The 18051-nt window shown below is 43.9% G+C and overlaps 1 protein-coding gene across 1 annotated transcript in view; it reads left to right on the plus strand.

Annotated features, from left to right (window-relative positions):
• LOC110499368 (dystonin) overlaps positions 1 to 18051 on the plus strand; it is a 194466-nt gene that overhangs the window by 108910 nt on the left and 67505 nt on the right. The window contains exons 29-39 of the mRNA XM_036956226.1: positions 228 to 406; positions 1315 to 1453; positions 1641 to 1834; positions 1976 to 2222; positions 2327 to 2434; positions 2528 to 2626; positions 3349 to 3450; positions 9440 to 9568; positions 11263 to 11351; positions 11513 to 11621; positions 12530 to 17989. Coding sequence (XP_036812121.1) covers positions 228 to 406; positions 1315 to 1453; positions 1641 to 1834; positions 1976 to 2222; positions 2327 to 2434; positions 2528 to 2626; positions 3349 to 3450; positions 9440 to 9568; positions 11263 to 11351; positions 11513 to 11621; positions 12530 to 17989 — 6855 coding nt within the window. The remainder of the gene's footprint in view (positions 1 to 227; positions 407 to 1314; positions 1454 to 1640; positions 1835 to 1975; positions 2223 to 2326; positions 2435 to 2527; positions 2627 to 3348; positions 3451 to 9439; positions 9569 to 11262; positions 11352 to 11512; positions 11622 to 12529; positions 17990 to 18051) is intronic.

Raw genomic sequence — 18051 nt, forward strand, 5'->3', positions numbered from 1 at the left:
CACCACTCTGTCATAATACAACTCACTATTCAGACTGTATCATCACTCTGTCATATTACAACTCACTATTCAGACTGTATCATCACTCTGTCACACTTATCTTTTCCAAACACGGGTTAAGTACATTATGTCAAATAAATCTATGGTTCATTTCCTTTGCCAGGTACAATGGAACCAATGGAAAAGTCTCTTAAGTGACTTAACCTCTCCAACTTTGTCCCTTGCAGAAGAAGAAGGCAGAGCTGGATCAGCTGAAAGACGATCTGGAGACCATGAAGGAGAAGTGTGAGACTTTCTTCAGACAGGCCGGGGCCTCTCCCGCTGTCCCCACCCTCTCCTCTGACCTCAATGTCCTCATCCAGAGCATGAGCCAAGTCTACTCCATGTCCGCCATCTACCTAGAGAAGTAAGTGGCTCAGACACTGTTATGGTCCTCCTCAGTAGAGGGCCCTGACACTGTTATGGTCCTCCTCAGTAGAGGGCCCAAACACTGTTATGGTCCTCCTCAGTAGAGGGCCCACCCACTGTTATGGTCTTCCTCAGTCGAGGGCCCAAACACTGTTATGGTCCTCCTCAGTATAGTGCCCAAGCACTGTTATGGTCCTCCTCAGTAGAGGCCCCACAGACTGTTATGGTCCTCCTCAGTAGAGGGCCCGAGCACTGTTATGGTCCTCCTCAGTAGAGGGCCCTGACACTGTTATGGTCCTCCTCAGTAGAGGGCGCTGACACTATTATGGTCCTCGTCAGTAGAGGGCCCAGACACTGTTATGGTCCTCCTCAGTAGAGGGCCCAGACACTGTTATGGTCCTCCTCAGTAGAGGGCCCTGACACTGTTATGGTCCTCCTCAGTAGAGGGCCCAGACACTGTTATGGTCCTCCTCAGTAGAGGGCCCAGACACTGTTATGGTCCTCCTCAGTAGAGGGCCCTGACACTGTTATGGTCCTCCTCAGTAGAGGGCCCAGACACTATTATGGTCCTCCTCAGTAGAGGGCCCAGACACTGTTATGGTCCTCCTCAGTAGAGGGCCCTGACACTGTTATGGTCCTCCTCAGTAGAGGGCCCTGACACTGTTATGGTCCTCCTCAGTAGAGGGCCCAGACACTGTTATGGTCCTCCTCAGTAGAGGGCTATAACCACTATAACAGCACATTCAAAATCAACAAGGCATTTGCAATTTGCTTTTTTGGTCCCACTTTAAATGCAACTTTAAAGTCTTTATGAAGCCTTCGTAAACCGTTTATAAGGACGTCACAGAGTGCTTTACAAAATGTTGATGTAGTTAATGTCCCACTATCTCTGTGGTGTCTCTGCAGGCTGAAGACAGTGAGCATGGTGGTGAGGCACAGCCAAAGTGCGGAGGCTCTAGTGAAGTTTTATGAGGCCAAACTCTCTGAGGAAGACGCCGTGAACTCTGACCTGAAATCCATCGACACAGTCGTCAGCACACTCAAAGTAAGCTCCCTTGGTACTAGGTTTTTACAGACGTTTAAAATAGATCCTATTTAATCTTTTGGTTTTCTCTCAGGTTGGCAAAATGATTGCTGGAGATTAATTGTTATTTTGTGGCATCCAGTCCTTGAGATCCACTATTAAGCTATGATTGAATGTTGAGCCATCACTTTGCTCTACTCTGTTTTAGCAATGGCGCTCAGAGATCGACGAACAGAGGGAGATCTTCCATGACCTGGAGGATGGGCTACAGAAGGCCCGTGGTATCAGTGAACGCATGTTCAAGGCTCACAACGAGCGGGACTTTGACCTGGACTGGCACAAGGAGAAGGCTGACCAGCTAGAAGAAAGGTGGAGCAACGTCCACTCCCAGATTGAGAGCAGGTTAGTGTTTGCAGGTCAACTGTTGAGGGACAGAGTTTGATTCCAAACACCAGTAAATATTAGTGAGGAACACTACTTTATAAGGGGAATGTAAAAAAAAACTTTTACGGATACTAAGGCTCTGTCCCTTTGTTATTTTAGACTTCGGGACCTGGAGGGCATCAGTAAATCACTGAAGTACTACAAAGACTCCTACGGCAGTCTGGATGAGTGGGTCAGAGAGATGGAGGCGGCTCAGCTCAAGACCCAAGAGAAGCAGCCAGAGGACAGCAAAGCGCTCGCTGAGCTGGTAAACCAACAGAAGGTCCTCGTTGCAGAAATGGAACAAAAGCAGAGCAGAATTGATGAATGCCAAAAGTACTCAGAGCAGTACTCATCTGGTGCTAAAGTAAGTTATCTCTGTAACTGTTTTGATCTGGAAGATCAGTCAGATATGTCTGCATGAAGAGTACTTGAACACCAGAGGAGTAATATTCATGAATGTGTTTTCAGGATTATGAGCTACAGCTGTTGACCTACAGAGCCATGGTTGACTCCCAGCACAAGTCCCCGCTCAAGAGACGGAGGATGCAGAACTCGGCTGATGCCATCGTTCAGGAGGTGAGAACCTTGGAATGTAACCGTAGTAGACTAGGTGCTGAGTGTGCTGGATGTGCTAAGGAAAGTGACCCTTGTTTTCCACCCTCACCTCAGTTCATGGACCTCCGAACTCGCTACACGGCCGTAGTCACCTCCATGACGCAGTATGTAAAGTTTGCCAGTGAGACATTGAAGAGAGCAGAAGGCGAAGAGGTAGGGGATTGGTGAAATATTGGATTGTTAGAAACGCTGTGCATACTTTGGATTGCCTTTTCTCTGCCATCACATTATTGTGTTAACAGGGTTGACTCCCAGACATATTGAATTAATAGGAACCTTACCTTTAAAGCCATAATGATGCTTCAACTCAAAGGGTTTATTTCTCTTCACTGCTATACTTAAGCAATAAGGCCCGAGGTGTTGTGGTATATGGCCAATATACTACAGCTAAGGGCTGTTCTGGATACAGCCTTTATCCGTGGTATATTGGCCATATAGCACAAACCCCAGAGGTGCCTTATTGCTATTATAAACTGGTTACCAATGTAATTAGAGCAGTACAAATAAATGTTTTGTCATACCCGTGGTGTACGGTCTGATATACCATGGCTGACAGCCAATCATGACGCAGGACTCGAACCACCCAGTTTATAATATGCGTCATCCATTCAGCGCTGATGGATGTAGATGGTTTGCCTAACGCTGATACAAAAAAGCCATTCTTTCATATTGTTTCTGGTGATGGTGACTTCTCTGGGAGGAAGCTGTCTCCTCTATCTTATTGATAGGCATTTGGTGGCATTTGTTGGGGACAATTAACAGCGCTGCAACAATCCTCCCTTTGGTAAGCATGTTAGAATAATCATACCATGAACATAACGTTTTTCATTGTTAAGTATGAGGTAATGGATGACTTGTTATGTTTTGCATTGTAGAACAGGAAAGCATCAGAAAGAACAGAGTACCTCACCTGGACAGAGAGCTTGGAGCTCCAAAAGGCAGCTGGGGAGGAGGTGATTGGACAGCTCCAGCAGCAGGTACAGGAACTGGAAACCTCATTGGCTAAGAGAACAACCCAGTTGACCATTCTACAGGAAGAGGTAGAGACATATAAGAGTACCATAGAGGACCTGACCCTCCAGAAGTCCAAGGCAGAGGATGGGGCTCAGCAGTACCGTTTGAAACTAGAGACGGTTGTGAAGGGCAAAGCAGTCATTGAGCAAGAGTTAGGTAACGCACGACAGATGGTCCAGCAGTCAGAGGCCAAACGGTCTTCTCTTGAGGAGAGTCTTCGTATGCTGAAGATGAACATCGAGCAGAGCACCCTGGCCCGGAAGAAATTGGAGGACCACTTGAAGAGGAAGAGCAGCGATGTTCAGGATCTTGAGGAACATAATCGCACACTGCAGAGGATGCAACATTCCTCTGTCACCCACAATATCCAGACGATCCATGCAGAGGTGGAGGCAGAGGTCTTGCAGCAGAAACAGGAGCTGGCCATGGCGAAGAAAACAGCAGAGACCGAAATCAAGACACTTAAGTCAGAGCTGAACTCTGTGCTAGTGCATAAAAAAATAGCAGAGGAGAAAGCGCAACAATTCACAGAGCTGTTGGACGATGCCAATACCAGGTTGAAGAAACTTCAGCTGGACATGGAATCAGACAAGAGCACCATGAGACAAAAGTCAGAGGAGTTCAGACAGGAATCTTTAGAGCTGAGAAATTCCATCTATGTCTTTCAAGAGCAAATCAAATCTCTCCAGAGGGATAAGTCTTCATTGGAACAGAAAGCTATTTTCAACAAGACAGAGGTTGAAGGCCTGAAGGAACAGTTCAAGATCAACCAAGGAAAACTGCTCTTGAGGAACTCCATGGAACAGGAGAGTAGTCACAATATGCAGTGTTTAGAGGAGGAGCTGGCCTCCAAACAGGTTGAGGCAGACCAGTTGAAGTTCAAGGTCAGTGAACTGATGAGAATGAATGCGTCAATAGACAATGAGGTCAGAAGTCTTAAGGTCAGTGTGGAGTCATTACAGCGAGAAAAATCTTTCTCTGAACAAAATATTAAATCATTGAAAAGTGAAATGGAGAACTGGAAACAGCAGCTTCAAAAAAACAAAGAAGAATTCAACTTAAAGATAAGATCTGAACAGGAGTTACAACTCAAATCCAAAATCCTGGAAGCAGAATTTCAGAAAGGTGGAATGTTGGCCACGCAACTGCAGAAGAAAGTAGATGAGCTTAAGAAGGTCAATATGGAGTTGGAAGTCAACGTGAAAAAGATGAGAGCTCAACTGGACAATATCACCATGGAAATGGGAAGCAAAAATCAGCAAATCAACATATTCAAGTCTCAGGTGGATGGCGCCAAATCTCAAGTGAAAATCATTGAGGAGGAGCTGCTAAAGAAATCTCAGCTGTCCCATGAGCTTCAGATCAAACTGAGGGACTACAATGAGGAGGTGAAGAGAACAGCTGAACTGCAGCAGAAAAACAAAGCTCTCAGCTTAAACCTCACCAACTACGAAAAGGAAATCCGGAATCTGACGTCTGAGCTTAGCTCCGTTGGTGCTGAGAGGAATTTGGCCAATAAGACAGTCCAACAGCAAAAGGGTGAAGTGAATGATCTGAACATTACACTGAAGAAAGCAATAACAGAGCTGCAGAAGGAGTCAAATGAGGGCCAGAGGTATCTGGCTAAAGTGAAGGCATTGGAGGGTGAGCTTTTACAATGCAAGCAAAGTATGAAAGGAATGACTGGAAGTTCCGAAAGAATTACAGTGAATATGAAGCAGGAAATCAGTGCCCTTCAAAGGAACAAGACCATTGCTGACCAAAAACTGGTTATCTTGAAAGCAGAACTCGAGGAGATGAGTTCTGCTCTGAGAAGAACAAAAGATGAATTAATTAAAGTGACCCAGGAAGGGAAAATCTGCCAGTCTAAAGTCAAAGAGCTCGAGACAGATCTTCAGAAGAGTAGGTTGACAATTAAAGATATCAGCACCAGCTCTGACAAATCGTCATCCAGTTTCAAACAGGAAATCACGGTTCTTCAGAGGGAGAGAAGTGCAGCCCAAGAGAAAACCTTTTCATTGGCATCTGACGTCACCATGCTCAAGGGAAAGCTGGAACAAGCCCAAGAGGATGTCAAGCGAAAGCAAACGGATGGTTCAGCCCTGCAACTGAGGTCCCAGAAGCTGGAAGACCAACTTGAGAACTGTAAGCGGATGCTGGAGGACTTGAAAAGCAAACTTGAACTTCAGAAGCAGGGATATGAGAGACAGCTGCAATTAGTGCAGACTGAGATGAGTCAAAAGCTTGCATTACAGGAGTCTCATATCAAACTGGAAATGGAGCAGAAATACAGAGAGCATTCACACACTGCAGAATCAGCCGGGATTAACACCAAGTATTACAAGCAGGAAATTGAACAGTTGAAAATGTTCAATGAGAGTACTTTGCAGTTAAAGCAGGAGGCTCTACAGCAAATAGATGAGCTTCATATTAAAATGCAGCAAGTGCAAAATGAGAGATCTGCTCTTAGCCATGACCTGCTTAAAGCAAAATCGCAAATTGCTAAATTAGAAACAGAGAAAATGCTACTTAACTCTAGCATTGCTCAGCTGGAAAACATCCATAAGGAAAACTCAAATGAGGTCACAAAGCTTAAACAAATGTTAGCACAGAGTGAACAGAAACTAGGAATAAAGGAAAAGGATGCAAAATCCCTCAATGAACAGGTTGTTTCATATGCCAAGGAGGTCAGAGGTCTTCAAGAAAAAGTATTTCAGCTAGAGGTCACAATTAAGACTGAACGTAGGACTGTAAAGGAAGTGGAGACTTCAAGTACAACCAAGCATAAGTGTGATAAAGACAATGAGGTTGCCAAACTGAAGACGGAGCTTTTGTTGTCACAGAAAACAGTGTCATCATATGAAGAGGCAAAGTGCAATCTGGAGGAGGAGCTTATCGAAATGAAAGTGTCCTTAGAGGTATATATCCATGACCATCATACTTATTTTTTTACATTCATAAAACAAATCATAATATTTGTAGATAATAAACAAGACACACTTGAAATTAAATATTCATATTTGTATGTAAAATGTATAATAATATTTCACTTTCACATGCTCAATGTGCATAGAGAAATTATCTCAAGGTACAGTATTTACTATATCTAATGATTATTTAAATCTTATGCCAACAGATAGCAACAACGGAGAAACACAAAGTGCTAGAAGAGCTGCAAAGAGTGAATGGAGGCAAAAGGGAAATAGTCAGCAATCATAGTAGTTTACAGGATCAAACATTGATGAAAACTGCAAATTATTTCACTGTCCAGACTCCAGCAGTCCAACAAAAACACACACAAAATTTGATTGCCAAGAACCAGAGTAAAAAAACGGAAGCGATGGCAATAACAAAACGGTTAGTGTCTCTGGAGGGTCAGGCAGGGAAAGGTCAACATGTTACTTCAAGCACCACGAGCACAAGCTCACATAATGTCAAAGACCTGTCGTCCAAAGCATCTCATTCTGAGAGTGAGACAACTTCCCTACGATTTTCCCCAAAGCTCCAAGGACTCAGAGGCAGCATCAGTATCAGGAAGTTGATCAACACCAAGCTGTTGGATAGAGACACATTACAGAAGTTAGAAACTGGCCTTGTCACATTAGAAGAGGTCCAAGCATCACTCGCTCAGTTCATCGACAAACCCACTGCTATTGCCGGAGTCTACTTGGAGTCTAGCAAGAAAAAGATATCCTTCTTGGAGGCTGCAGATCAAGGCCTTTTAGCTAAGACGTATGCTATTGAGTATATGGAAGCACAGGCTGCAACTGGCTGTATTATCGATCCTTCAACTGGACAAACCCTCTCGGTTCAAGCTGCTTTGGAGATGGGCATTGTTGGGTTAAATTTGAAAGACAAACTCTTGGATGCCGAAAAGGCAGCCACTGGCTATGTCCACGGCACTAAAACACTGTCTGTATATCAGGCCATGGAAGAAAGGATTATCGACAGGCATAAAGGGAAGAAGATCATTGAGGCCCAGATAGCAACTGGAGGATTAGTTCACCCAGTTCTTGGTGTTAGGGTGCCCGTTAATGTGGCAGTTGATCAGGGTCTCTTGAACAAAGCTACCCTACAGAATCTCTATGACCCGGTCAGAAACCCCAAGGGCTTCCACAACCCTGATTCAGGACAGAAGACCTACTACTGTGAACTGTTGAAAAAGTGTCTGTATGACACAGATGGGGGTGTCTATCTCCTACCTTTTGGTGAGAAGAATCTCTCCAGTTTTTCCTTTTCTAGTTCTCACAGATTATCAGTCATCAACAGTGCTCTTGGTCTGGAAAGGTCCCCATATCAAGCCTTTAAGGGCAACCACATAGATAAGCGGACCTATCTTTTTCTCTCTCAGCAGGACAGTGAGTGGCAGGAAAAGTCCACTGTCGATGTCAACGGAAGCCATTTACACATCATCACAGATCTCAAAAGTGGACGGCAGCTTTGCATCGAAACTGCCCTAGATCTAAAGTTCCTTGAAATTGCAGAACTGGTAAGCTATCGGAGTGGCCTCATCAGCATCTACGAGCTGGCAGACCTTATCCTTTCCAGGATGGTCGTTGTTCAGGACGCTAACAGTCCGGTGGCTGGTCTGTGGGATGTCACTCAGAAGAGGAGGGTGACCATTCTGCAGGGACATCAGCAGAACCTAATCGATAGACTCACTGCGCTGAGGCTGCTGGAGGCCCAAGCTTGTACCGGGGGAATCTGTGATCCTGCTTCTGGGGAGAAAGCCCCAGTCACCGAAGCTCTGCATAGAGGTCTCTTGGACGAGACATTTGCCCGCCAGCTTCAACAGTCCGAGCAAGCCTACTATGGCATCATCCATCCCCAGACAGCAAAGACCTTGAGTGTAGCTCAGGCTATTCAGGAGAATCTGTTTCCCAAAGACATTGGCCTTCGATGCCTGGAATTCCAAGTCCTGACTGGTGGACTGATCAACCCAGAGACCCATGATAGAATCTCACTGGATGAAGCTGTTCAGAGTAGCCTGGTTGACAAAGCCACTGCCTCATTCCTGAAAGATGAGAAGTCTCACCCTAAAAGCCTCACCTGCCCAAAGACGAAGAGGAAAATGTCTTTCATGGATGCTCTGTTAAAGGGTGTCTTTGACGGTCACACTGGGCTCAGGCTACTGGAGGCAACAAAGGCTCTTAGTGTCGGGGCTAAGCCGTCTTTCCAATATATTTGGAACTATCACCACATTTGAGTGAACAGTATTTGATTCTCCATGGTTTGTAAATAGGGAAAACTGGATATTTGATTGATGAAGCAAAGCCTGACTCAATAAAATATTCACTGAAATGAATAAAATCTAGTACTTCCTACCCTTAAAATAAGAATCATTAATTACATGTTAATTGTCTTTGACTTGGAGTAATGTAGAATGTTAATATAATTACCAATATGGAGTTGATTAAGTCAGACATGAATAATTGCTTTTAGCATGATGTGTAATTGTTCAATTTGATATTTTAATATGTTTATGTTATGTACCTGTGTTTTTCTTTTAGACATATTTCACGTCAATGAATAAACAATTAAATGCTTTTACCGCCATCTGTCATAAAACATAAACATCATGATCCACATGGCAATAAACGTCATCAATCAAACCCTGATTTGTCAGTTGTAAGTAGGGTTGCACAATTCCGTGAACTTGCAATGCATTTCCTGGTTTTCCAGAAATCCTTTTTGAGAATGACAGATTTCCTGCTTATTCTCTCCTGATTCCGGGAAGACCTCCAACCGGGATTTTGGGAAAACCAGGGAATTTATTGAACATTTCTGGAATTTTGCATCCCCCATGGTCCAAATAGAGGTCAGAAAAATGGCTTGGGGTTCTCCCTAGAGGTTTCTTTGTTGTTGAATGTCTGCATAACCACATTTCCTGTTTTCATACAAGACCAACTCTGACCCTAACAGCCTTTTTGAAATTCTTTCCTCAAATCTTAGAGGTCTGTTGATGAGGAGAAGAAAGAGCATGGTGATAAAGTAAGCAAGCTATTGAATTGGATGTCCAGTGTGAAACCGGGCCAGAACAAAGATGGTAAAGCCAGCACAGAGGCCTCTAGTAAGCCTCAGGTAAATACTGTGTGCAAACATGCATTTACTGTTACTGATGTAGGACATTCATTTGAGCCTGCTTGCTATAGCAGGAAAAAATCCTGCAGCAACAGGAAATGTGAATTGGATTATAATTAATGGACATTTTTTGTTGGGATTGATACATTTTTTGTTAGGGAAAATCAAGTTAGGCATTTTGAAAAAATATTTTTCCCCCTTTTTGTGGGATCCAATTGGTAGTTACAGTCTTGTCTCATCGCTTCAACTCCCGTACGGACTCAGGAGATGCGAAGGTTGACAGCCCTGCGTCCCCGAAACACAATCAAGCCACAATGCTTCAAGAAACAACACCCACTTAACCCAGAAGCCAGCCGCACCAATGTGTCGGAGGAAACACCGTACACCTGGCGACTGTGTCAGCATGCAGTGCACCCAGCCCGCCACAGGAATCACTAGTGTGCAATGGGACAAGGACATCCCTGCCAGCCAAACCCTCCCCTAATCACACTGGGCCAATTGTACGCCGACCCATGTGTCTCCCGGTCACGGCCGGCTGCGACAGAGCCTGGAATCGAACCCAGAATCTCTAGTGGCACAGCTAGCGTTGCGAGTGCTTTAGACCACTGCACCAATTGTGAGGCCCAAGTTCAGCATTTTAAAGTGGAAACTACAAACTTTAGAAGCCTTTTAAAAGCTTAAATACACTACAAGTTTAAATTTCCTGCTGTGCAGGAAAATTCTCAGCAACAAAAGACTGATAAAATGAAGATCCTACATATGTACTTTACAGTTTCATCTCCTGTCTTTTTGTTGTACACATATTGTAGTTGTATACAGTATATCATCATGCCCACAATTCTGTGTGTATTTTATATACTAATGGCCGTGCTCAATCTCAAGAATATGCAATAAAGAGCAAAAAGTCACACAACCTTTCACTGTTACTGTATGTGCATAGTTCTAATAAACACAATGCTTTTAATAGTTTCTTATTATGTCTTTACCCTATTACAAATAAAAGTTGTGATCAATTCCAATGAGCAGAAATGAATTTGACCCAAGTTTGAATCATTATCCCCTGGTCTCTGCCATCCTTGCGATTCCTCACCCTCCTGTAGTTATAACCATAATAATAGAACCAACACAGTTGCACAAGCATTCCTGTATTTCCATATAACGTGATTACAAACACACCCTACTCCTTAAAAATGTACTGAACATTTTGCAGCATAACATTTTTTTTTTTATGGATTCAAATGAAAATTCATTTTTCTGCTTAATTTTATTCAATGAACTTTACATTGAAAAGCAATACATAGTGGATGCACAGTTACTCTGAGAAAATTATCATATTTTGATCAGGGTACATTTTCTTTTTGGCCTGGCCTGGAAAAAGTCATGGCTCTAGTCTGACTTGCTATGACCTAGTTTCTCCTGGCCAGGTTCACGTAGTCAGGAAGAACTCCTCCCACTTAGGTTTTTTAAGAGATATGAAGTCAAAGTCAAAGAAACATGTATGTGCAAATCCAATGAATGAAAATCAGGAAGTGGATATCTGAGTTTAATATACAGCACAAAACCCAATTAAATACATTTTGTGAAACGTCAGTGTATATTATTGTGACTAATATTATGCTACAAATTGGCATATCAAGGGATGAGAGTCAACATCAGTAAGATGTATTCATAAGGTATACCCATTGTTATTTCAGGTTTCAATGGAAGAGATGGTAACACAAAAAGAGAAAATTGCAGAAGCACTGAGGACTACACAGCTTATGCTAAGTAAACACAGTGATAAGTGAGTTGAATTATCATTACATATATTAGAGTTTTTTTAAGGCTGACTTTTGTACATGCCTCTGTGCACTGTAAATAATGCAATATTTCATGTGCCTTAAATTATTGAATGATATTGTAATGATAAGAGAACGTAAATGTCTCTGATGTCCTGATTTGCAGGATGACCGAAGAAGAGAAGCTGGAAGCAAAGGAGCAGCTGAAATCCCTCCATCAAGCCTACAGTGATCTCACCCAGCAGTGTTCTGATCAGACACCATCTGCCGAGCAGGTTAGATACTGGACTTCATCTCTAGCCCTGTTTATACCTGGTTATAACATGCTACCTTTGTCCTGATCTTGTCTATGTTCTGCCTACATTTTTAGATATGATTGTAATTAGATCTTATAAGTGTAAACAGACATGATCAGGACAAGCTTAGGACGTAGGACACATGTTAACGGCAGGTATAAACAGGGCTTCTGAAACACTGGATTGGCGTTTACAGTGTGGTGTGAGAAATTATGCACAAACAATGCCATCTACTGTTCAACTGCATGACTAACCCTGTTTCCTATATGGGCTCTAGCATGGTTTTCTCTTGTGCTTCATTCATTGTCATCTTAAAACCACTGTATTTACTTGTGAACAAAGTGAGGGAAAGTAGATTTCTCGAGAGTAGGGAAATGTGTTTTTTGAAACTGAGTATGCTGTAAACATGCTTCTAGGTCTAGGAACATTAGTGTTTCATGTCTCCCAGCCTCATTATGACTTTTCACAGCCATCATTGAAACCAAGCTTTGCTGATCTCCTTTTCATTCTTACAGGTGGTCACCAACAACCAAATATAACAGCCTTGATGTGTCGTGTCTAACTTGGTCTCTTGTTTTGCAAGATAGTGAATATTCTGTTCACAGATGCATGCCAGCTTTTAGATTATCCACTTCTTCTTGCTGTTGAATCACACTGACACAGCCTTGCACTGTTGCGTATGAACTGTTAACATTCAAATGCCTGTCTGAGGGGTGAGTACATGTTTCACCTTGCTTTAGAATACAGTGTGAATTTAATTAGTCTGGCAATTTCTCAACAATAATGTAAATTATAAATAAACAATACGATTTTTGTCATAACATTTTGGATTTTGAAATTTGATGGAGAATATGTCTACTCATAATGCTTAACTAATGTTTCCACAGGAGTTTCAGACCATTGAAGGTGTTCTCGAAGTGGGAAGTATAGAGGTCTACTCTGTGTTTAGCTCTGTCCAGAGCGGCATGATCGACCATACCACTGGGCTCAGTCTCCTGGAGGCTCAGCTCATCACCTCTGGCCTCGTTCTGCCTCAGTTCAGGATGTATCTGGAGCTGGACGAAGCTTACCATCACAACCTCATTGACGAGGCCACCTGGAAGCAGCTCAGAGAGCTCAACGAAGCCAATCGGAGCATCCTGAGCCCTCCGTTCTCTTCAGAACCTCTCCCTGTGATGGCAGCTCTTAGAGAGGGGACCGTCTCTGAGCGCCTCGCCATAAAGGTTATAGAGATCCAGCTGGCTACAGGTGGGTTGAGGGTGTCCTACACAGGTGATGTACTGACCCTGGAGAGGGCCTTTCAGTTTGGCCTGATCCCTGCACCTCTGTATGTCAAGCTCCTGGAGAGACAGAACACATGTAAGGACCTGATCAACCCCGGCACGGCAGAGAAGGTTTCGCTCACCCAGCTGGTGCAGAGGAGCGTGGTTGATGAGGAGACTGGACTGCGACTGCTGCCGGTGAAGAAGAGCCACAATGGGAGCATAGAGTTGACATCCGGAAGGGAGATGAGTGTACTTAGGGCGGTTCATGAGGGGTTGATTGACAGAGAGACCACGTTGAGGCTGCTGGGTGCTCAGCTGTTTGCAGGCGGTATCTCCGACCCCAAAACAGGCCGTAAGCTCACCGTAGAGCAAGCCCTGTCAGAGGGCTTGATCGATCAAGACACTGCCAGTGGGATACTGAGCCAGCAGGCCCAAAATGGAGGCATAGTGAACCCTCAGAATGGCAAAAGGCTAACGGTGGATGAGGCTGTTCAGTGTGATTTGATGAGCTTTAGCAGTGCACTCTTGGTGCTGGAGAAACAGAAGGGGCTCATGGGACTTTTATGGCCTCACTCTGGTGAAATCTTGACAGTTTCCACCTCTCTGCGGCATGAAATCATCACCAGTCAGCTTGCATTCAAACTGCTCGGCAATAGACAGAAAATAGCATCCCTTTACATACCAGAATACTCAGAGGTAGTGGATATTAACTCTGCTACTCAAAATGGTTTCATTGATGTACACACAGCAGAGGTATTGAAAACCATTGAAATACCTGATGTTTTTCCTGATGTTGATGACCTTAATGACAGATTTTCGAACTGGCTGATGTTGAGAGAGCTTCAGATTGGAGGATCCCATCGCAGTACAGATGATAATGAGATTGATGATGAGAACATAAATACCCCATCTTCCATCGAGGCAAAACAGTTATTTATCTCATACCTCACAATGAATAGTTACATGGATCCAAAATCAGGACAAAGGCTTTTAATATTCGATGGACAGTTGACTAAAATGGCAGAACTTTTAGTTGACATTTCAGTAGAGACAACTGAAAACCAGGTATACAACACTGGACCTGGCAATGCCACTTTTGAGGACATTTCATTGAAAGAAGACATTTCTGAAGATTCAGAGATGTCCTTTGATAGCAATACTGAGGATTTTGGATATTTGCACATTAACGAGGAAACAGATGGAACAATGAAAGACCATCGTGCTTCAAATTTCTTCAAGGAGGAGGAGTCAGATTATAAGCAATCTGACAATCAAGCATTTTCTAATAATGTGGTAAAGGTGGTAGCACATGATGGAACAGAGGAATTTCCTTCAGCTATTGACTGTGTAAACAATACCACACTGCCTGATTCTGACATTAGCATCTATCAAAAGAACACAAGCAGTATAAGTCAAGCACCCATTGGAATAGATGTAGAATCCTCAGATAATCAATCAAAAGAGACTTTCACTGGAAGTTCAGCCACACAAACTCCTTCCACAGACACGAGCTTGCCCTCAGGTGCACTGGATTGCAAAATGATGATAGCACACGAGTTCACAGAGAAGTTTCATAGCTCTGTTAAGAATACCAGACAGCATGATTCTGTTTTGTCTGATGGCCCATCACCCTTTGAAATTGGTTTAGAAACCTCAGATAAAGCTTTATATAATCAATCAATAGGAGAATCAGCCACACACGCCATGTCGGAAAGCTCAACCCGTACTAAATCACGCTCAGTGAGTGGCAAAGACATTAGCTTGCTAGCACAACGCGTCACAGACGAAGCATCTGTAGCTGTTCATTCTGAAAAGAATGCCAGACAACCTGATTCTAAAGACAACGTTTTGTCTAATAGCGCCTATCAGAAGACCAGACACAGTACAAACCCATCATCATTTGAAATTGGTGTAGAAACTTCAGAAATACCTTCAGATTATCAACCGCAAGAGACCGTCAATGGAGTTTCAGCTTCAGGAACTGTTTTGGAAAGCTCAGCTCCTCCTAGATTGTGCTTTGTGAATGACACAGACATGCGCCTGACATCAGGTGCCAAGGATTCTAAAAAGGTGGTGGCAAAAGGCCTCACAGAGGAAGCATCTGTAGAGGTTAGCTCTTGTAAAAATACCCGTACGAGCCCAGCGCTAACTGAAATTGATTTAGTCACCTCGGAAACTTATTCAGATAATCAACCAAAAGATACAGCCAATGGAGTTTCAGCCACACAAACCATTTTGGAAAGCTCAACTCCTAGATTCTGCACAGTTGATTCTGAAAAGACTATCCAGCAGTCTGATTCTGAAGCAATTGTTTCGAAGAAGAAGAAGATAAACAACACAAGTATAGTACCCTTTGAAATTGATGTAGAAACCTCACATATAACTTCAGATAATCAACCACAAGAGGCTTTCACTTTCAATGAAGGGTCAGCCACACAAATCATTTTGGAAAGGTCAACCCACCCACTATTGTGCTCAGTGAATGACGCAGACAGGAGTTTCCCCTCAGCTGCACCAGATTCCAAAAGGATTCCAGCACAAAAGGAATATTCTAGCTCTGAAAACAATGCACAACATTCCACAATGGAGGTAGCACACGGTTTCAGAGACAAATCACCCATATCTATTGACTCTGAAAAAAATACCAGGCAGCCTCCCTTTGAAATGGGGTTTGTGTCTGACAGAATCTATCAAACCAACACAATGAGCACAAGCCCAACACCATTTAAAATGGATTCAGAAACAGATATTGCTTCAGATAATCAACCTAAAGGGACTTTCAATGGAAGTTCAGCCACACAAACAGTACTGAAAAGCTCTACTTTGTGCTCAGGAAAAGACACAGGCCTGCCCTTGACCTCAGTTGCACAAGGTTCCCCACAACGTCCCACATATCCAGTGACACCTGGCTGTGAGGCTGAGAATTTACGGCAGCATCAAACAGACAAAAAGCTGTCGGTTTTGGTTCTTGATGACTCTGATGAGGAAGAATGGATAGAGAATAGGGATGGACATGCACAGGAAGATTTGTACGCAGAAGGAAGCAAAGAACAGAACTGCGATTCACAGAAGGCCTTACTACCTTCATTCACCATTAGTCATGGGCCTGTATGTAGACAGATCATATCACCTATCCTGTCAGATCAGGTAACAGAGGGACGTGTCATCCATGAACTTGAAACAACATCTTCATTAAGGGAAGATAGTGCCTCACATTCCCCCACTAGTCCACTGTCAGACATTGTCCCCGGGTCTAGAAATTCCATCCAAAATGACATTTTGTCAAACAGATCAAACTCTCTCAGTTTGAGCGATAGTGGAGATAGTGGAGATAGTGGAGCACCTCAGCGCCAGACTGAGGAATTGAGACAGACAGAGGAAGACGGTAGCAGTTCTCTGAGGAGAGACACTGATATGTCCTGTGAGGCGGTGGGCTTCACTCCGGGTGATGGGCAGCTGGGAGCAGGATACCGTGAGATAGTGGGGGACCAGACTGTTTGTCCTGTTCAGAGTGACTCTGGCGTGTCCTGCTCATCACATAGTGATCTGTTGTCTGATGAAAGGAAAATGGAGAACACTGTTCAGGCGCCAGCCAGCCAGCTAGTGAAGGAGTCAGACCGGAGAATAGATAGCTCATCACCAAGAGATTTGTCTGGCGATGTAACAAGCACAGTGTCCGGAGATGTGGGTATCAGTGGGGATAAAACTGTAATAAATGGTGATGGAGTTTCATTGTTTAACACTGTTGGTGGCGAAATCGAGCCCATATCCTCTCAAAGCGGGCATAGTCATAGTAACCCCACCGTTCAGAAAAAGACTCCATTGCAGTTGACAAACTTATCTGATTTAGCTATTGTATCCAGTGTACATAGCATAAAATCAGGCAATGACAATAAAGACAGCTACGATATAGGTGATCAAGCGCAGTTAGAAACTGCTCCCATTAAAGAGATATCTAGCACAATCACCCCTGATCCGACACTGACTGATAAACGCCTGCCAAATTCAAACGCTAATGTTGAAGCTAAAGCTAATGACAGGGTTGAATCAAGCAGGAGTGGTGACAGCAAACCAGGGAGACAAGAAGGCTCATCTGATGATGGTCTCTCACAGATTACTGATCAAGCGACATCACAGACAGGACAGACAAGTAGCAACGATACAAGTTTGTTGTCAGCATCAACAATGACCCCAGGGAATCCATCAAAGGCAAAAGAGCCAGGTATGAGATCAGATGTTAAACAAGATGAATGTGGTTCTGTTGAGAATCATCCCCAGCCGATGGCCACTAATGCTCAACCAGACTCTCACTCCAATACACCCTCAACGTCAGAAATGACCTCAGGGCATCCGGTAAAGCCTGGCCTCGGATCAGAACTTACATGTAGGCAGAATCAATGTGGTGCTGATGGGAATCATCCCCATCTGATGACTGTTGATGTTCCACCAGACTCCATGACACATGATAGTGTCCCACCACCTGCGTTGGCGATCTATACTGCTCTAAGGAATGGTTTAGATGAGCTGGTGAGAATGAGAGTGGAGGGGGCAGATGTCGATGACTTGCAAAAGGCTGAGACCCAAGCAGTGGAGGACATCATCAACCTGATACAGGACAATCCACAGTCCCATGGAAGAGGTTTTGATGAGGAGACAGATGCAGCGCCTGGGCTTATGATAAGTAGTAGCCCAGATCTCCTCAGGGATCTGTTGAAGCAGGAGCCTCTCCGTTCAGGTAAAACTAGTCCGGCGGAAGAGGAAAGGGAACCCCTCCATGAAGAAACCCCTCCATCTGATGTGACCCAGATTCAGTCTCGGCTTCTACAGGTTCTTCAAAGTGTATCCTCAAGCCAAGACCCTGCCATGCTCAGAGATGTGATAGGAACCTTGAGCAGTATTCTGGGCGGTGCTCCTCACAAGGACAGGCCACACAACCTGGAGATCCTCCAGGAGGAGGGCTCATCAGATGAGGCTGAAGGTGCCGTGGCAGATCCCATGGAAGCTCCTGACCTATGTCAATCTACAGAGGTTGAAACCATTTCAGACACAGGCAATGCTGAAGCAGTTCAATCTAAAGTCAGGGTAAGTTAATGTTCGAAACACATATAAATGCCTAGAAAATAACTATTCTTAATTTATATGAC

The sequence above is a fragment of the Oncorhynchus mykiss genome, chromosome 20, assembly GCF_013265735.2.
Source record: "Oncorhynchus mykiss isolate Arlee chromosome 20, USDA_OmykA_1.1, whole genome shotgun sequence".
In the NCBI taxonomy this organism is placed as follows: domain Eukaryota; kingdom Metazoa; phylum Chordata; class Actinopteri; order Salmoniformes; family Salmonidae; genus Oncorhynchus; species Oncorhynchus mykiss.